This window comes from Erpetoichthys calabaricus, chromosome 7 (assembly GCF_900747795.2).
Source record: "Erpetoichthys calabaricus chromosome 7, fErpCal1.3, whole genome shotgun sequence".
Lineage (NCBI taxonomy): Eukaryota > Metazoa > Chordata > Cladistia > Polypteriformes > Polypteridae > Erpetoichthys > Erpetoichthys calabaricus.
In genome coordinates, this window is record NC_041400.2 from 118,990,635 (window position 1) to 119,006,628 (window position 15,994).

Genomic DNA, 15,994 nt, shown 5'->3' on the forward strand with positions numbered 1-15,994 from the left:
TCAACTAAATAGTTTAATTCGAATTAATGTTTTAAAGTGGAATTCAGTCATGAAAATCATGTTCTTTTGTTAATCACCAAAAGGTGCAGTTAAACAGTCGAGCAAACACTCCAGCTGATCAGGTGTTCACATGTGTTGATTTAACATATAAATGTTAAAGAATACGATGAGCAGTGCTTTTCTTAAAAATGAGCTTGTTCTAAAGAAAGGTTGTAACATTAAGTCTGTTCCTGGAATTTGTTTGGAAAAGAAAGATTGGATGTTGAACAAACTAATGTAAAAAGCAAAGTTTGTAAAACTATAAAAGTTAAAACATTAAAAGACAGTACTTCAGCACTTAAAACATAAACACCCTCCAGAATGGAACCAATGTGAGAAAGCACAAGATGAAGATGCATAAGGCAGACCCTATCAGTAAGAGCATTAAGGGTTATAAATAGAAAATGTTTTAAGGAAAACTGAAGAGTTTAAAGAAAGTTGCCTTTAAGTGGAGGTGGCAGAGAAGAACTAGGGCTGCAAACATTTAGAAAAAAAAAAGTACAACCCAGTTTGCACAACTTTTTTTTTATTTTCACATTTCCTCACACTGTAAATGTATTTTTTATTTCAATGAAGGATACAGTTAAATTTTATGTTTGCACAATGTGGACATTTTCTAATTTTGTTTTATCCCCTCAAGAAGAGTGTAAAATGATTTCCATGTTAACATTTTCAATTAAATATTAAATTGTGAATAAAGTTTTAAAAAAAGTTTTTTTTTTCCATATTACCCAGCCCTAGAGTTCAGTAACAATTTTCAATCATTTCGAGCTCTTATGCACATGCGTCACCAAATATAAGTGGCAGTGTGCAGCTGCACAATAAGCTCTGTCACAGATAAGTGGTGGTTTTTCATGATATCACGATGCCTTTACAACTCTATGAGGTACTGTATCATTCAAAACCTCAATGTATATACATACCCAGGGCTCATTTTAGTTTAAATTATTTGGGTTTTGTGATTTAAAGTATACAGTCATGGCCGAAATTATCGGCACCCCCTGGAATTTTCCTTGAAAATGCACCATTTCTCCCAGAAAATTGTTGCGATTACAAATGTTTTGGTATACACATGTTTATTTCCTTTATGTGCATTGGAACACCACAAAAAAACAGAGAAAAAAGCCAAATCTGACATAATGTTGCCAAAATGCACATAAAGGAAATAAACATGTATATACAAAAACATTTGTAATTGCAATCATTTTGTGGGAGAAATGGTGCATTTTCTGGGAAAATTCCAGGGGTGCCGATAATTTCGGCCATGACTGTAATATTTGCTACACTGTCGTTTTACCATTTGAAACTTTTTTTTAATAAAATACATAATTAAGTATTTTTTTTAACCGACAAACAAAATCATTATGAATATCCACAAGAGGTCAACTTATCCATAATCCGACGACTGCCTGTATTTTAATTCTAAACCAAGTGACAATTTTTAACAAGATATTCAGATTTATGTCTAATCATAGAAATTCTTAATTATGTCGAGATCATTTAAACCTTTTCAAAATAACATTTTGGGGAAAGAAGGAATATCAGATAGCCAAACTGATAGCAGATATAAGACAAAGAAATTTTAAATTAGTACTTGAAGCTTAATCAAATTACTTCAGAGAAAAATGCACTTTCTAAATGTATGGTTCAATATTATTCAAACTCATTAGCAGCTAAATTTTAAACATAAACAAAAGTAACACATCTTCCACTAACATATACAGTAAAATATACCGTATTTTTCGCACCATAAGACGCACTTTTTTTTCCCCAAAAGAAGGTTGGAAATGTCTGTGCGTCTTATGGAGCGAATATTGCGTCACAGACCATGATGTGTATTACCTGACAAAAGTAGACATCCAGGGGTAGAGGGCGACAAAACTCACTGTTACGTTACAGGCATTCCCTCTGTGCTTGGAGGAATGTTAGACTCATTGACTCGGCATCTAATCCTTGCGTGTGCGTGAGTTGCGAAATGTAAACAAAAGCAAGATGGCATCTACATCTCATGAGGGAGCGAAGCAAGTGCAGAAAAAAAAAAAGAGCAGAGATTGTTTTGCGCATTATCACTGAGTCGGACTCTGGACTCCGGACTCCACAGATTACCAGCCGCTGGACTACTTCAGGCTGTTCTTTCCTGAAGCTGCCTTTCAGCTACTGTCAAACGAGACAAACAGGTATGCAGAGCAATTTTTTGAATCAAGGGCTGTGCTTGCACCGCATTCTCATTTTTCAAACTGGAAACCCACAACAAAACATGAGATGAAGGGCTTTGTGGCATTACAAATATAGATGGGACTAGACTGGCAATATAAGTTCAGGGGAGCATTGGTCCAAACGTGCTTTGTCCCCTGGTGACTTTGGACAGGTTATGTCGCGTGATGATAGGTACGTGATGCTGCAAAGTGATTGTGAGCAACTGAGCTTAATAAATTCTGACACTAGCGATAAGGAGTTCTTGGGTTTCCATAAAACTAGAAGAGTGCTTGAAACTTAAAGTCTCTCCTTATTTGTTAATGACAGTGATGATGTTTCTTAATACCGCTGTTGAATTTACATGGTTGAAATATTATTCTGCTTTATTTTATTAAACATATTAGTGCACCATTTGGTTCAGAATATTTTTTTTCTTGTTTTCATCCTCTAAACCTAGGTGCGTCTAATGGTCAGGTGCGTCTTATGGTGCAAAAAATACGGTAAATAAATAATCCTTACAGTTTCTACACTAACTCAATATTCAATATACAAAAACAGCAAAACCAAATAACAGTTCTCTAAATGTAAACAGTGCTACAAAAGTCAACAATAATTCAAAACAAATAATCACTGCAAACAGACACAAAATGACCTTCAAATGACAATGAATGTTTCACAAACGTTCAAACTTCTAACTACGTTCTGCCTAACAACTTGACAAATGTGATCAACAGAACAGAACCTTTTAATGCAAAAGTAAACTAAGGCAATATACCCTTCATTGAGGCAGACTATTTAAAACCAAATTCTACAAAACTGCTTGGTAAACACATTACAGCTTCAGATTTTGTGAAGGAAAGCTATCACATTCACTTATAACATAGCTTTCAATGCTAAATAGCCTCTCAGAGATGGCAATGATGGCAAGGATGCAGATGATGTTTTTCAGTAAATTGGGTAATATGATGAAATTTGACCTTGTGCAGCTTCCACCATGTCAGAGGATCATTCTCACTGTGCCAGAGAGACACTGTAAGTAGCTGTGTAGTTCAGTCTAAAATGTTTGTCAGCCAGACCTGTATTCTTAGTTGGTGCACTCTTTTAAAAACCTTCCAAGTGACTTCATTGTTCTCTTGGCATTCCATTCTATTTCTTCTGATCGTGAGGCTGTGTGAGATGCAGCAGGTGCAGCTATGCCACTCTGCTCTAATAAAATGGCTTCTACCTCTGTTACTGCTCTGGCTCTAACTTTAAAGATCTTGACTGTGCCATGGTCCATGTGTACAATGTGGAAACCTGGACTGAGCAAAGTTTTCATACAAATCAGTTCCTCAGTCGCAGGGTCTTCATATCTGGTATATCTGTACTACATTGTCTTGGTGAGATATATGTCATTCATGAGTACTATGCCACTGTTGAACAACTGCTGTGCATATCTTAATTATGAGACCATTACACAGTCTTCAATAGATAGAGCATCTGTAAATTAAATGAGGGTAAAAACCATGCTTACAGAATCAAGATCATTAGTATATAAGCTTCTTCCAGCTTTTGAGAAAAAGCAAACATTGTTTTCCACAGACTCCCATTATAAACTAAAGATAGAGAAGCTGCACTCCGAAATTATGTTTGAATCATCAAAACATTACACTTAAGTTAAATGTAATTTACCTTGTTAATACTTTTGTTCATTACAGTGGGTTTTACAATGTTTGCTCCTCTGTCCATTCTTAAAATCACCTGTTTCGACTCTTTATGAAGACAGAGAGATGGAGGACAATCTCTTAAAACCATTCACAATATATTTTGCCTGTGTGATCCACAGGAATCCATACTTGATTTTTCCTAAAATGCTGCACTGCAAGTGCTCATGTTGTTAAAACTGTAAACTCAACTTTTCCTTTGATTCTTTACACATTGCTGCACTGATTGATGGACCAATAGCGAGAATAGCTGGATGCAGACACAATTTGTGTCAGGGATTTTAGAAATTGAAAATTGTATGGTGCTTCCAGTGTTATTAGTACAGTATGACAAAAACTGTACATTTAAAAAATTATACTGACATTATTCTCAATTAGTAGGACATGATGCTATCTGTGCTTGGGTTTTTATTGCTGACAAAGCTATTTAAGTAAATGAAAAGGAAGCTGTAATACTGCAAAGTCTAGCTAAATGTTAGGAATACATGCCAATTCAAAATTGTATTCTTCCATGTATTAGTTTTCTCTAAAATAATCTCTAACATGCATATCTGTCTATTATAAAAAAAAATCCTTTGGAGAGTAAGACTAGGGAGACGAGACATGATCTTCATATGAAGATCACAGAAGACACTTAAAAGACCTGCGAGATAAAAGATTGGCCACGGAGCATCTCACAGGGACCTTAAACATGAGACTTTGTGCCAAGAGACTGACCCAGGACCGTCTCGCGGGGACGTAGAACACGAGATTCTTGCAAGACACGCCCTACTTACAACCAATATCAAAGAAGACCACAGACAGCAAAACACTCGTCGTGTACAGGCTTTGAGCACAACAGATCCAGGGCTCTCAGCACATATAAAGCATATAAGGACAATATGTTATAGAAGAAACGTCGGCGACTAAGTGAAGAAGAAAGAGCAGCATAGAAAAAAGAGACTCAAAAGCGGAGAGAAAAAAATGCAAAATAGAAAAAGAATAATCTATTTGCAAATACAGAAAATAAGGAAAGTAATTATCAGCCCGGAACAAGTGGAACTGGGAAAAAAAAAGCATGTCCAATCGGGCTCAGAATTAAAAGACAAAGAGTAAAAGACAAAGTAGAACTTCATGAAGACATTCAAAAACATTGGTGCTATACACAAGTGCAGTGGAATTTGAAAGGCTCAAAAAAAAAACAAACCATGCGATACACATGTAGAGAAAGTTAAAGAATATGAAAGCAGGAAAATTAGCAAGTATAAAAAAAAAGAAAGTAAAGATCGCAGTAGCACAAACAAACAAATTATTACTCGAAAAAAGAGAAAATAATCACCACTGACCACGTGTCATTGAAAAAAAAGGCAGGACAAAGTGAGGTCAGAAATAAAAGACAGTAAAAAACAAAGTAAAACGTCATAATGAGGTTAAAAAACAAGGGGGGCCAAACACAAGCAGAGCAGGTTAGAGATAATGAAAACAGTGGAATTCAAAAAACGTAGGCGCGAAACACATGCTGGGCAAGATACAGAATATGGAAGCAGAAAAAAATGACAGTGTCAAAACAAAGAAAGTAAACATCACATTAGCGCAAACAAAGAGGAATTATTACTCAGAGAAATAACGAAAAGGCGAATAGAGATTGAATACAGTATATGGACATAGGTGATATGTCAAAGTATGTAAATATTATAAGGCTTTGAAGTTTAAGTCAGAGAATTTCAAAAACGGGGTTTACCTCACATGCATTTATTGGTTACTTTGCAAAAAAAATTAACTGCTGCATTTTGTCTGTGCTGAAATTCCAAACAGAGAAACCTATCCTGAATTATGGTACAAAGTCATTAAAACACATGTCTCACGGACCTCATTTAAAAGATTCAGCATGTTGAGACTCCAAATAAGATTCCAAATATTGTATTTACCAAAGTTCTGAAATAAAAGTGAAACTAATGAAATAGCAACAATTCAAAGAAAAAAAATCTTAAAAGTGTGTATCCGGAAAACCAAACCCAGGGTTGGCGAGCAAAGCCCCCCAGTATTATATATAGAAAAATCAATACTAATTGAAAAAGGAAATGGTAGTCAGAGAACACATCCTTGAGTATGAACCCCTCGCACCGGTCATTGTCAGTGTGGAGTTTTCACACTCCCAAGTTGTTTGTGTGAGTTTTGCTCCCATGTTCCCAAAGACATGCATGTTGGGTTAATAGGAAACTGTAAATGGGCCCCATGTGAGTGAAAGTGTAGGGGTATGTGTATCTGATAACAGGCCCTGTGATAAACTGGCACTCTGTCCTTAGCTAGCTCCTGCCTTGTGCCAATTGCTTCCAGGGTGGGCTTTGGCCCTTTCAACGCTGAATTAGATTAAGCAAGTATAACACTCGCCAGGTTACAATATGACCTTCACCTCAGTCAGGTCTTACAATAAGTCATTGCATATGAGAGCTGCTGAATCCCAATACTCAAATATTGCTAATAATGTTCTAAGCTAAAGATGTTGATTTAAAGTACAAAGCACGATATGGTATATTACCTAAATTCTTCTTAGAGCAGGAGTGAGCAATGGTGATCCTGGAGGGCCACAATGGCTGCAGGTTTTTGTTCGAACCCAGTTTCTTAATGTGGAGTCAATTATTGCTGATGAAGCACTTACTGCTCAAGCATTATTTTCATGTTTCATTTTAGTGGTGTTGCTTGTAAAGGGTTCCCCACCCTTAACTGATGATTTCAGACTGAAACATCTGGATTTCACTCTTTAATTGCTTCTTATTAGCAATGACATTCAAATGAGAAAGGAATCAGCGGTTCTCCATATAACTTGTTTCTGTTTACACCTGTGTGGATTCATCAGGTGAAAAATCTGGTTTAATAAAGTGTTTGGAAGGAAACTAAAGAGAAAAAGGTGAAGGACAGATTTACTCATCCATTTTAGGCTTCAAATCATTTGGATTCTATCCTGGGAAAGGAAAAAAAAATCTACGATATAGGAACCTGATACTGCAGATTTAAAACACTAACAAGCAATAATATTAAATAAGGTCTGAGACTAGAAAGGACTGGTTTCTAATTAAGGAACTGGATTGGAAAAAAAAAAAAACCTGCAGCCACCGTGGCCCTCTAGGACCAACACTGCTCACAACTGGCTTAGAGATATGCAATGAAACACATAGGGGCCCATGGCAGTGTGCAGTTTTTAAAATAAAAACAGTGCACCGAGGCTCAGTGGGTGTGGGTACGCACAGTAGCATTGCCATGTGTCCCCAGGGTGTTGAGTGTTGAAATTGACAAATTGCATTTATTTGCAGAGGCTATTTGTTCGGCCAATTTCCCTAATAACAATCTTTGGGGCGCAGTCAAGACACCTGTGACCGCTGTAAGTTAAAAGTAACGTGAAGGTGGTTAGATCATGGGGAAGAACTATTGGGAGTATGAACTAGCATGGACAGAGCAGTCAGTGTCCCCCATGGAGTAGTGAGAGGTACTATGCTCCAGGTGTGTGTTGCTCCCACTGAGCATTCAGGAGAAGCAGACTCAATCAAATGCTCTAGAGTTCAGGCTAGAATCACGTCAGGTAGCAGAACGATGGAGGTCTGGCTCCTAGCAACCCAGCAGATACCTTCTGAGGGGGCTTATATGACAGCTGGGTAGAGGGACTGCAGCAGTCAGTGTCTCAGCCTGGCTGCAAGACCCAAGAAGTATGAGCTGGGGAGACAGGAAAGAAAGATGGGCTGGGCTTTTGCAGTAAGAAGGGAAAGAGGTATGGTTTGAAAAGTATGCACTGAGATGTGTGGATTTAAAGAAAGGATCCTAACTGATTTTAACCTGTGATTTTTAACCTTTTTTGGGGGAGTATTTATTGGTTTTAACCTCCACCATGACCACTTGTTTTATTATTTGGATTTATTTAAGTACATAACTATTGATAGTCACAGGTTCAAGGATATGACAGTAGCTACAGCCAACCCAGATTATCATAAGGTACATCAACCATTTTCCTACATAAAGTTTTGCTGCCAGTTTTCTCTTTTTCCATAAATTACACACCATGAGCTGAAATACAAGCCAAATCAAATACAATTACAGAGCTTTAAAAAGTATCGAGCCTTCAGTTTGTAACATTTAAAGAGTCTTATAGCCTAACCTTCTGATGTATTACATAGTGAAATTTTATTATTTGCAATTACAGTTTAATTTATTCTTAATTAAGCACACTTCCACTTTTAAGCAAGACACGTACTATACAATTGCAAATACAATAAAAATTATATACAAATACAATATTGTACACTACGGTGGGTTGGCACCCTGCCCGGGATTGGTTCCTGCCTTGTGCCCTGTGTTGGCTAGGATTGGCTCCAGCAGACCCCCGTGACCCTGTGTTCGGATTCAGCGGGTTGGAAAATGGATGGATATTGTACATAAACAAGAATAAAATGCAATATATAAAAACCATACATGTATTTATGAGGCAGACTATTTTTAGGAGGGGCTTACACAAAAAGGAACAAAATAAAACACTTATTAGATAGCAATATACCAGCTATCTGGTATGCTAGGTGAAAACTTTCTTCTTCCATTATGGATTTTGAAAAAACCATTTTAACTGTCTGCAAAAAATGAGTGAAAAACTTGCTAACACGTTTAAACATAAAAACCAAGAACATTAAACATAAAACTACATGCAAAACGAAACATGATTTTTCTATCAATGGATTAGAATCTTAAAGGTAACGCCTTTGTGTATGGGCTGCATGTGAATTTGTGCAACAAGTGAACTGAATATTACAGTATCAAGTACAGCAGTGTTAAACCACCACTGATTTGCAACCCACATTTAGGTTGCAGGCTGTTGCTGTTGGGTTGAAGGTTTCTAGTATTTATATTGGTACTGCATCACTGTCAATCCCCCTCCCACTCTAATAACCATGCTTAATTCACCAAGTGGGACCAACTCTCCAGCTCTGACAATCAAGCTCGATTCACCGAGGGGGATAAACCCAAAGGTGGGTCACAAACACACATAAGGGAAAAAGTGTTTCACAACACCAAAAAGGTTGAGAAACACTGACCTAGAGTAATGTGCATTTCAATCTACCTTATTGGCGAGTCGGTGCAAACAGAAAGGGAGGACTGGAAGACACCATGTCTTATGCTGTGTTTGTTTGGCAGCAGTGGCATATAAATGTATTTCTGTTGATCTGTGCAAAACAGCCAAATTAAATCTGCTGTGATTCAATCTATATATAGAATGCTAAGTGTTGTTTGTCTGTCATACAAAAACTCACAAACCCCTGGGCATTTGGCCTTGATATGGGTCTCAAATCTATAGCTTATGTCATGGTATATGGTAACATGACCTATAAACTGAACAAGCAGACTACCTCGGCTTTCCAACCTGCTCAAAGCAGGCAACACCTGAAAGTTATACACAACCAAGTAATTGGAAATATGGACTTCAGCCTTGATCTTGGTCTAAGTCAACAATGCAGACATGTGACAGTGAGATACATTGCTCAGAATGACTGAAAGTTATACAAGACCAAATAATTGGGAATACAGGCATCCTACACCACGTTACTGGGTTTCAGGTCAATCGAGCACATTGCCATGGCATCATCAAATAGCAGTGATGAACACTGCAGCAACCTCAGTAGACTCACGCAGAGTGCTGTTTTTTTGTGAGTGGTGTATACACTGCCTTTCAAAAAAACCAGGGGTCCAAGTGTTGCTATGTTGAATTGCAATAAATTGTGAAAGCTTCCCAGGTGTTTAATACTTTTAACATGCACTGTATATGCATACGCAAAAAAATACAAATACATGTTCATTAGGGTTGTTCAGTACAAGAAACTGAAAGAAATACTGAAAAACCCAATCTCCATAAGTGTACCACACCAGCATTTAGTTAACCTCTGCACCAGAAGCAAGTATTTTCCAAGTTCATTTTTTAGCATGATCTGTAATCCAAGCTCAATGTACTATCAGCGGAAAATGCTCTTCAGACCTATACATTTACAAAAACACTTTGAAAACTCCAAGGGAGATCTTCTTCTTGTGCTGAGTTGCATAGGCATGCAATGGAGCGGGAAGGCCTGCATGTATGTGGACTAGGGTTACAAAGCAGCTTTGAGACAGGGGAGGGAGTAGTTATTGGTTCAGGGGTCCGAAAGCTGGTAACTTTAGGACTTCTGTACGAGTACGAAAGCCATTAACGGATAACTCCATTCCAAATGCAAAACGCCCCCTTTGACGACAATACAAGCAGCGTTTTGCCTTTGAATTCTCCAGTGCATCCACTGGGGGTGTCCCCCACGGAGTCTCCAGCATATCTGAGAGCGGAAGAACCAAGAGCTGAGCACAAGGTCTTTGAAAATTACCAGTACTGAACTATAACAGTAGAGAACATTATCAACTTAGGGTCAAGCAAAAAGATTTAGAGGGAGAACCAAATCTATGCAGTGAAATGTGTTTTATAAACAAACTGCTTTCTTTTGATAGTCTATCATACTTTAGGAACACTTATATTCTACAGGTAATCTCTATGTTTTGTTTGGCATATTTCTTTCTTTTCTTTTTTTTTTTTTTTGTTCTGTTAGGTTGGCAAACTCCATTAGATTTGTGGGGTCCAAAGTGACATGTAACTAGCACAAGGTGAAGGTCATTCTGGCTACCAAATATTCAGTTTGCCTTCTGATCATCTTCTCTGATACACCATATATATCTGCAACTTTTAAACCGCCTAAATGAAAGTGTTCTGTTAACTCAACTGGAACATCAAAGGATGGACATCGTCCAGGGCAGGTAACTTCGTCACCAGAACTGGCATATGGCCTAGTCCACTGCACCAGTTCTTCGGTGATTTCAAAAATAGTTTAATCTATATCTTATTCAATATTTTCTCTGAATTACGTGATAACACCGGCAGAATACACAGTAAGCATTTTTCTAATAACTGTTGTGCTATTTCATTAACCTCTATCTCCCACACTGATATACTGAATTAGGCATGAGCCATCTACAGAAGAGGACCCACCAATCAAAATACAGTGTGTGCTAAAGGCCACCATCTTAACTCTGATGAGTCAAAGTGACAGTTTTATTTCAAGCTGTATTCCATGATGTGTTTGGAAGAATATTACAAACTTAAACAAAGAAGCCACAAAAAACATATTTCATGACACATTAATGTTCACATTTCACAGTACTTTTATTTATTTGTGCATTTCCTTAATTTTGTATATAAAATACCATATTAAATTAGAATGTCAATATTCAGAAAATAAATGGAGTTGTAAATACAAAAGTTGGTATTATTCATTCTGACAAATACCATTCTGGCTAACAATTCAATGAATTCAGTCAATCACACATACAACAGCACCCAGTTAATTTCACATTTAGAGGGTGTTCATTATCAGACTTAGCACTGATAAGTGGATATCTGATCAATATGCACAAAAGTTGTGCTAATCAACTGTACATTATTAGTTTATGATTAGAAGGTGATATCATCTGCCTAAAAAAGCAGAAACTTTAGCAGTATAGTCTAATAATAATAAGAATTCTTTGCATTTATATAGCGCTTTTCTCACTACTCAAAGCGCTCAGCAAATGCAGGTTAAAGGCCTTGCTGAAGGGCCCAACAGAGCAGAGTCCCTTTTGGCATTTACGGGATTCGAACCGGCAACCTTCCGATTGCCACGGCATATCCCTAGCCTCAGAGCCACCACTCCGTCCTAGTCTAGTATCCTGGAGTTTGATAACAGCATGCCAGAGACAAAGAAATACTTATGTTACAGAAAATAACAGACCCCTTGTCAACAAAAGTAAATCTTGTACTTCATAACTCTATCAGAAAATGATTGAATAAGTATGACCAGAGAAAATCTCTGCCCTCCAAAAAGAACACAGTTACTATTACAACACATATTTTTTCATCTTGCAAGAAACTGAACAAGTACAATCCAAATGTAAGTGCAGCATCACCTACTTGAAAAGGCTAAAAAATGCATATAAAGGCTCTACAATTTAGGAAATAGTTTTTCATTCAGCATTTACAGAGAGAAAGGGAGAGAACAGTACATGACTAAACTAACCTCCATTAGTCAAAAACCTAAGCAAATGCTAAAAAAAAAAAAAAAGAACGTTTCACTAACATTTAAACTGAAGTGTCATCATTTTTCAATGTTTACAGTGAATTTCATAAAAAGGTGCACCTTACCTCAGCCACATCAATACTGGAAGTTTTGTTTTCTTGATCCTTTCTTCCTTTGGACTCTTCCGATTCAGATTGGCTACCAGAATCTGAGTCACTGCCAGAGTCACTGCTCCCTGATTGACTACTGCTACCATCACTGCTGCTACTTGAGCTAGACCCAGAACCAGACTCAGAATCTTCATTAGACTGGCTGTTAAAAAAATAAAATAAAAAAAATAAATTAAAAATGTTATTAGTGATCAACAGTTACCAGTGGCCAAACCGATTATGAAGCATACTTAGTTTCCTTGGTATTATATGAATTGTAAATGACCATCTAGCAAGGTTTAATTAATAATACAAACTAATTTCTAATCAAAAGACTATTTGCTAAAGAGAAAACTGTAAGGTGGTTTAGAGATTTCATTGTGTACCATTCTGTGGGTACTACTAATAAATTTCTAATTCAAATTATGTGCATTTTTTGCTTCCATGTTTAAATCTAAGCATCCTTTTTGCACGTGACATACCACACCACAACAAGGAGCAATGTTTGAAATTAAATGAAAAAAATGCAGAAGTCAACCTGCATGACTTATCATGAACACCTGACTTAAAAGCAGTATCATGCTGTAGTTAGGTACCCAGGAATATCATGCTGTAGTTAGGTACCCAGGAAATGATGCAACTTACATAAACATACACACATACATATGCATATACATACACCTACATGCATACACATGTGTGTATGTTTATGTGTGTGTGTATGTATGTGAGAGAAACAAAAACAGTTGTGTAGAGGTAATGCACACAAAATCACAAGGACCAGTGTGCAAAAAAAAAACAAAAAAAAAAAAAAAAGCAGCAGGTTGGATGAACTGACAAGTCAAAATTTTAAATATTTATCTGTAAAAGACGCAGTTTGACTGTTTGCAGGCAACAGTGATACAGAGAATCGGTTTCCTGCAGGTGTGGGGCTACATTTACACAAATGGAGTTGGTGATATGATCAAACTACTGAAAAGTACAGACAGATTATTTTTCACCACGAAGTACCATCTGAGACACGTTTGATTGGTTCAAACTTCATTCTGCAATATGACACTGACCCTGAACATTTTGAATGGTTAGCTTGTTAACTTTATTAGTAACACTTACAGCCAGACCCCTTCACAGCATTTTTTCGCTATCCCAATGCTCTGCACTTTGATTCACAAGTGTACTCAGCGCAGTTTTTTCTAAACACTTCTCCGGTGATCTGAAAGAATTGTGTTTTATCCGAGTCTGCCTTATTTACTCTTAAACCTGAGATCCCTAACAGCTGTTTAATGCCAAGACCTTTCTCAATAAAGTAAATGGAAAATAATGGTCATAATTTTAATTTTCCTTTTATTACAGCATTTCAAAATCCCAACTTTAAAGAAGTCAGCCAACACACTGTGACCCACTGAACCACAATTTGTCTCTAGATTACATGGCAGTGAATTTGACGCATAATGCCTTAAACAATGAGGTGTAATTAAAAATATTCAGGCCATCTTTATTACAATATTGTTACATCTATAAAGGAGAAAAAAGTACACAGACTGTGTAGACCCTGACATGATACTCTGATAATCCGATTTTTCCAGGCAAGTCCAACAGTGCCTGAGTGGCTTTTTATTCTGAATGTTGCAATATAAATGGTACCTTGCCACTGTCCACTGGACAACTAAAAAAATAATAAAACAAGTCTGGCTTCCACCTGCCTGCTCTTTTACTTTGCTCTTTATTCTCATACTGTTGTGGTCTTACTAACAGAATCAGATTTCTCTTGATACTTGTCAGGATAGCAAGCCACAAAAACAACCATGAAAATAAGCTTAAATCCTCATGAGCCACACACAATGACACAGCATTTACTACATCATTATTTAGTTTTAAACCTTTTTCTTTACAAAACAGGTTACAAAACAGTAAGTGCTGGTGACAATGTTCCATGGTACTAATTATAGTAATCCCTCCTCCATCGCGGGGGTTGCGTTCCAGAGCCACCCGCGAAATAAGAAAATCCGCGAAGTAGAAACCATATGTTTATATGGTTATTTTTATATTGTCATGCTTGGGTCACAGATTTGCGCAGAAACACAGGAGGTTGTAGAGAGACAGGAACGTTATTCAAACACTGCAAACAAACATTTGTTTCTTTTTCAAAAGTTTAAACTGTGCTCCATGACAAGACAGAGATGACAGTTCTGTCTCACAATTAAAAGAACGCAAACATATCTTCCTCTTCAAAGGAGTGCGTGTCAGGAGCACAGAATGTCACATAGATAGAGAAAACAATCTCTAGCAAACAAATCAATAGGGCTGTTTGGCTTTTAAGTATGCAAAGCACCGCTGCACAAAGCTGTTGAAGGCGGCAGCTCACACCCCCTCCGTCAGGAGCAGGGAGAGAGAGAGAGAGAGAGAGAGAGAGAGAGAGAGAGAGAGAGAGAGAGAGATAGAGAGAGACAGAGTTTGTTTTTCAGTCAAAATCAATACGTGCCCTTCGAGCTTTTAAGTATGCGAAGCACCGTGCAGCATGTCGTTTCAGAAAGCAGCTGCACAAAAGATAGCAACGTGAAGATAATCTTTCAGCATTTTTAGACGAGCGTCCGTATCATCTAGGTGTGCGAACAGCCCCCCTGCTCAATCCCCATACGTCAGGATCAGAGAAAGTCAGCGCAAGAGAGAGAGAAAAGTAAGCAATCTAGCTTCTCAGCCATCTGCCAATAGCGTCCCTTGTATGAAATCAACTGGGCAAACCAACTGAGGAAGCATGTACCAGAAATTAAAAGACCCATTGTCCGCAGAAATCCGCGAACCAGCAAAAAATCCGCGATATATATTTAAATATGCTTACATATAAAATCCGCGATGGAGTGAAGCCGCGAAAGGCGAAGCGCGATATAGCGAGGGATCACTGTACCTTGTGTCATGGGCTACAAGTGTGTTGTGACCTGTATTGTTGCTTCAAGGACAGTGGTCACAAAGGGGCAAAGGGCACCTCAACAGAGTGGAGTGACAGGGGTGAGGGATAGTGCTTTGCGCCCAACAGGCTGAGTGGCTTTCCCTTTTATGAGTTGCAGCTGCTTGGGATTTTGATGCCTCTTATATTTAAACAACAGTTGCCGAAGTACAACAAGCACTTTTTTGCTGTTGCTATTTGTTCTTGCTGAGGCCAGTGCAGTGGCCATTACCATAATAATATTATATATTATATATATTTATACTAGCCAACCTGCGGCGTAGCATATGCCACATAATTATGTATTGATGGGCGAACACTTCCTGAAAGACACAGTTGTCCAAATGGGGTTGGTTTTGAGGATACGACTGTAGGTGAATGAAAAGATGTAACTCTGGAAAGTGCAACATACAATACAGCGTTTTACACGCTGCATACATCAATTCACATCGAAGTAGAGACACTGCTAAGACCATGGAATACCCCTTGCAAACTGTTTTACATGCTGCATACAGCGATTCACATCCACGACAAATATGATTCTTCTTAGATGGTGCTGTCGCGTCCACCTTCGCTCTCGAAGCATACACACTGCCTGGTTATGTGCCCGCTCGCAAAAGCAACTAACAGAGACCCGCCCACCAACTGTAACTATATACATCGGACTTCCAATACAACTCGGAGTCCTGCCACGTGCAAAAGTTCGCTGATGATACTGCTATCGTGGGATGCATCAGGAGTGGGCAGGAGGAGGAAAATAGGGACCTAATCAAGGACTCTGTTAAATGGTGCGACTCAAACCACCTACACCTGAACACCAGCAAAACCAAGGAACTGGTGATGGATTTTAGGAGGCCCAGACCCCTCATGGACCCCGTGATC

The 15,994-nt window shown here is 38.0% G+C and overlaps 1 protein-coding gene across 1 annotated transcript in view; it reads right to left on the reverse strand.

Moving 5' to 3' along the window:
• Positions 1-15,994, reverse strand: part of chd1 (chromodomain helicase DNA binding protein 1) — a 236,842-nt gene that overhangs the window by 161,594 nt on the left and 59,254 nt on the right. Inside the window, exon 3 of the mRNA XM_051929867.1 lies at positions 12,145-12,331. Within this exon, the coding sequence (XP_051785827.1) occupies positions 12,145-12,331 (187 nt within the window). The remainder of the gene's footprint in view (positions 1-12,144; positions 12,332-15,994) is intronic.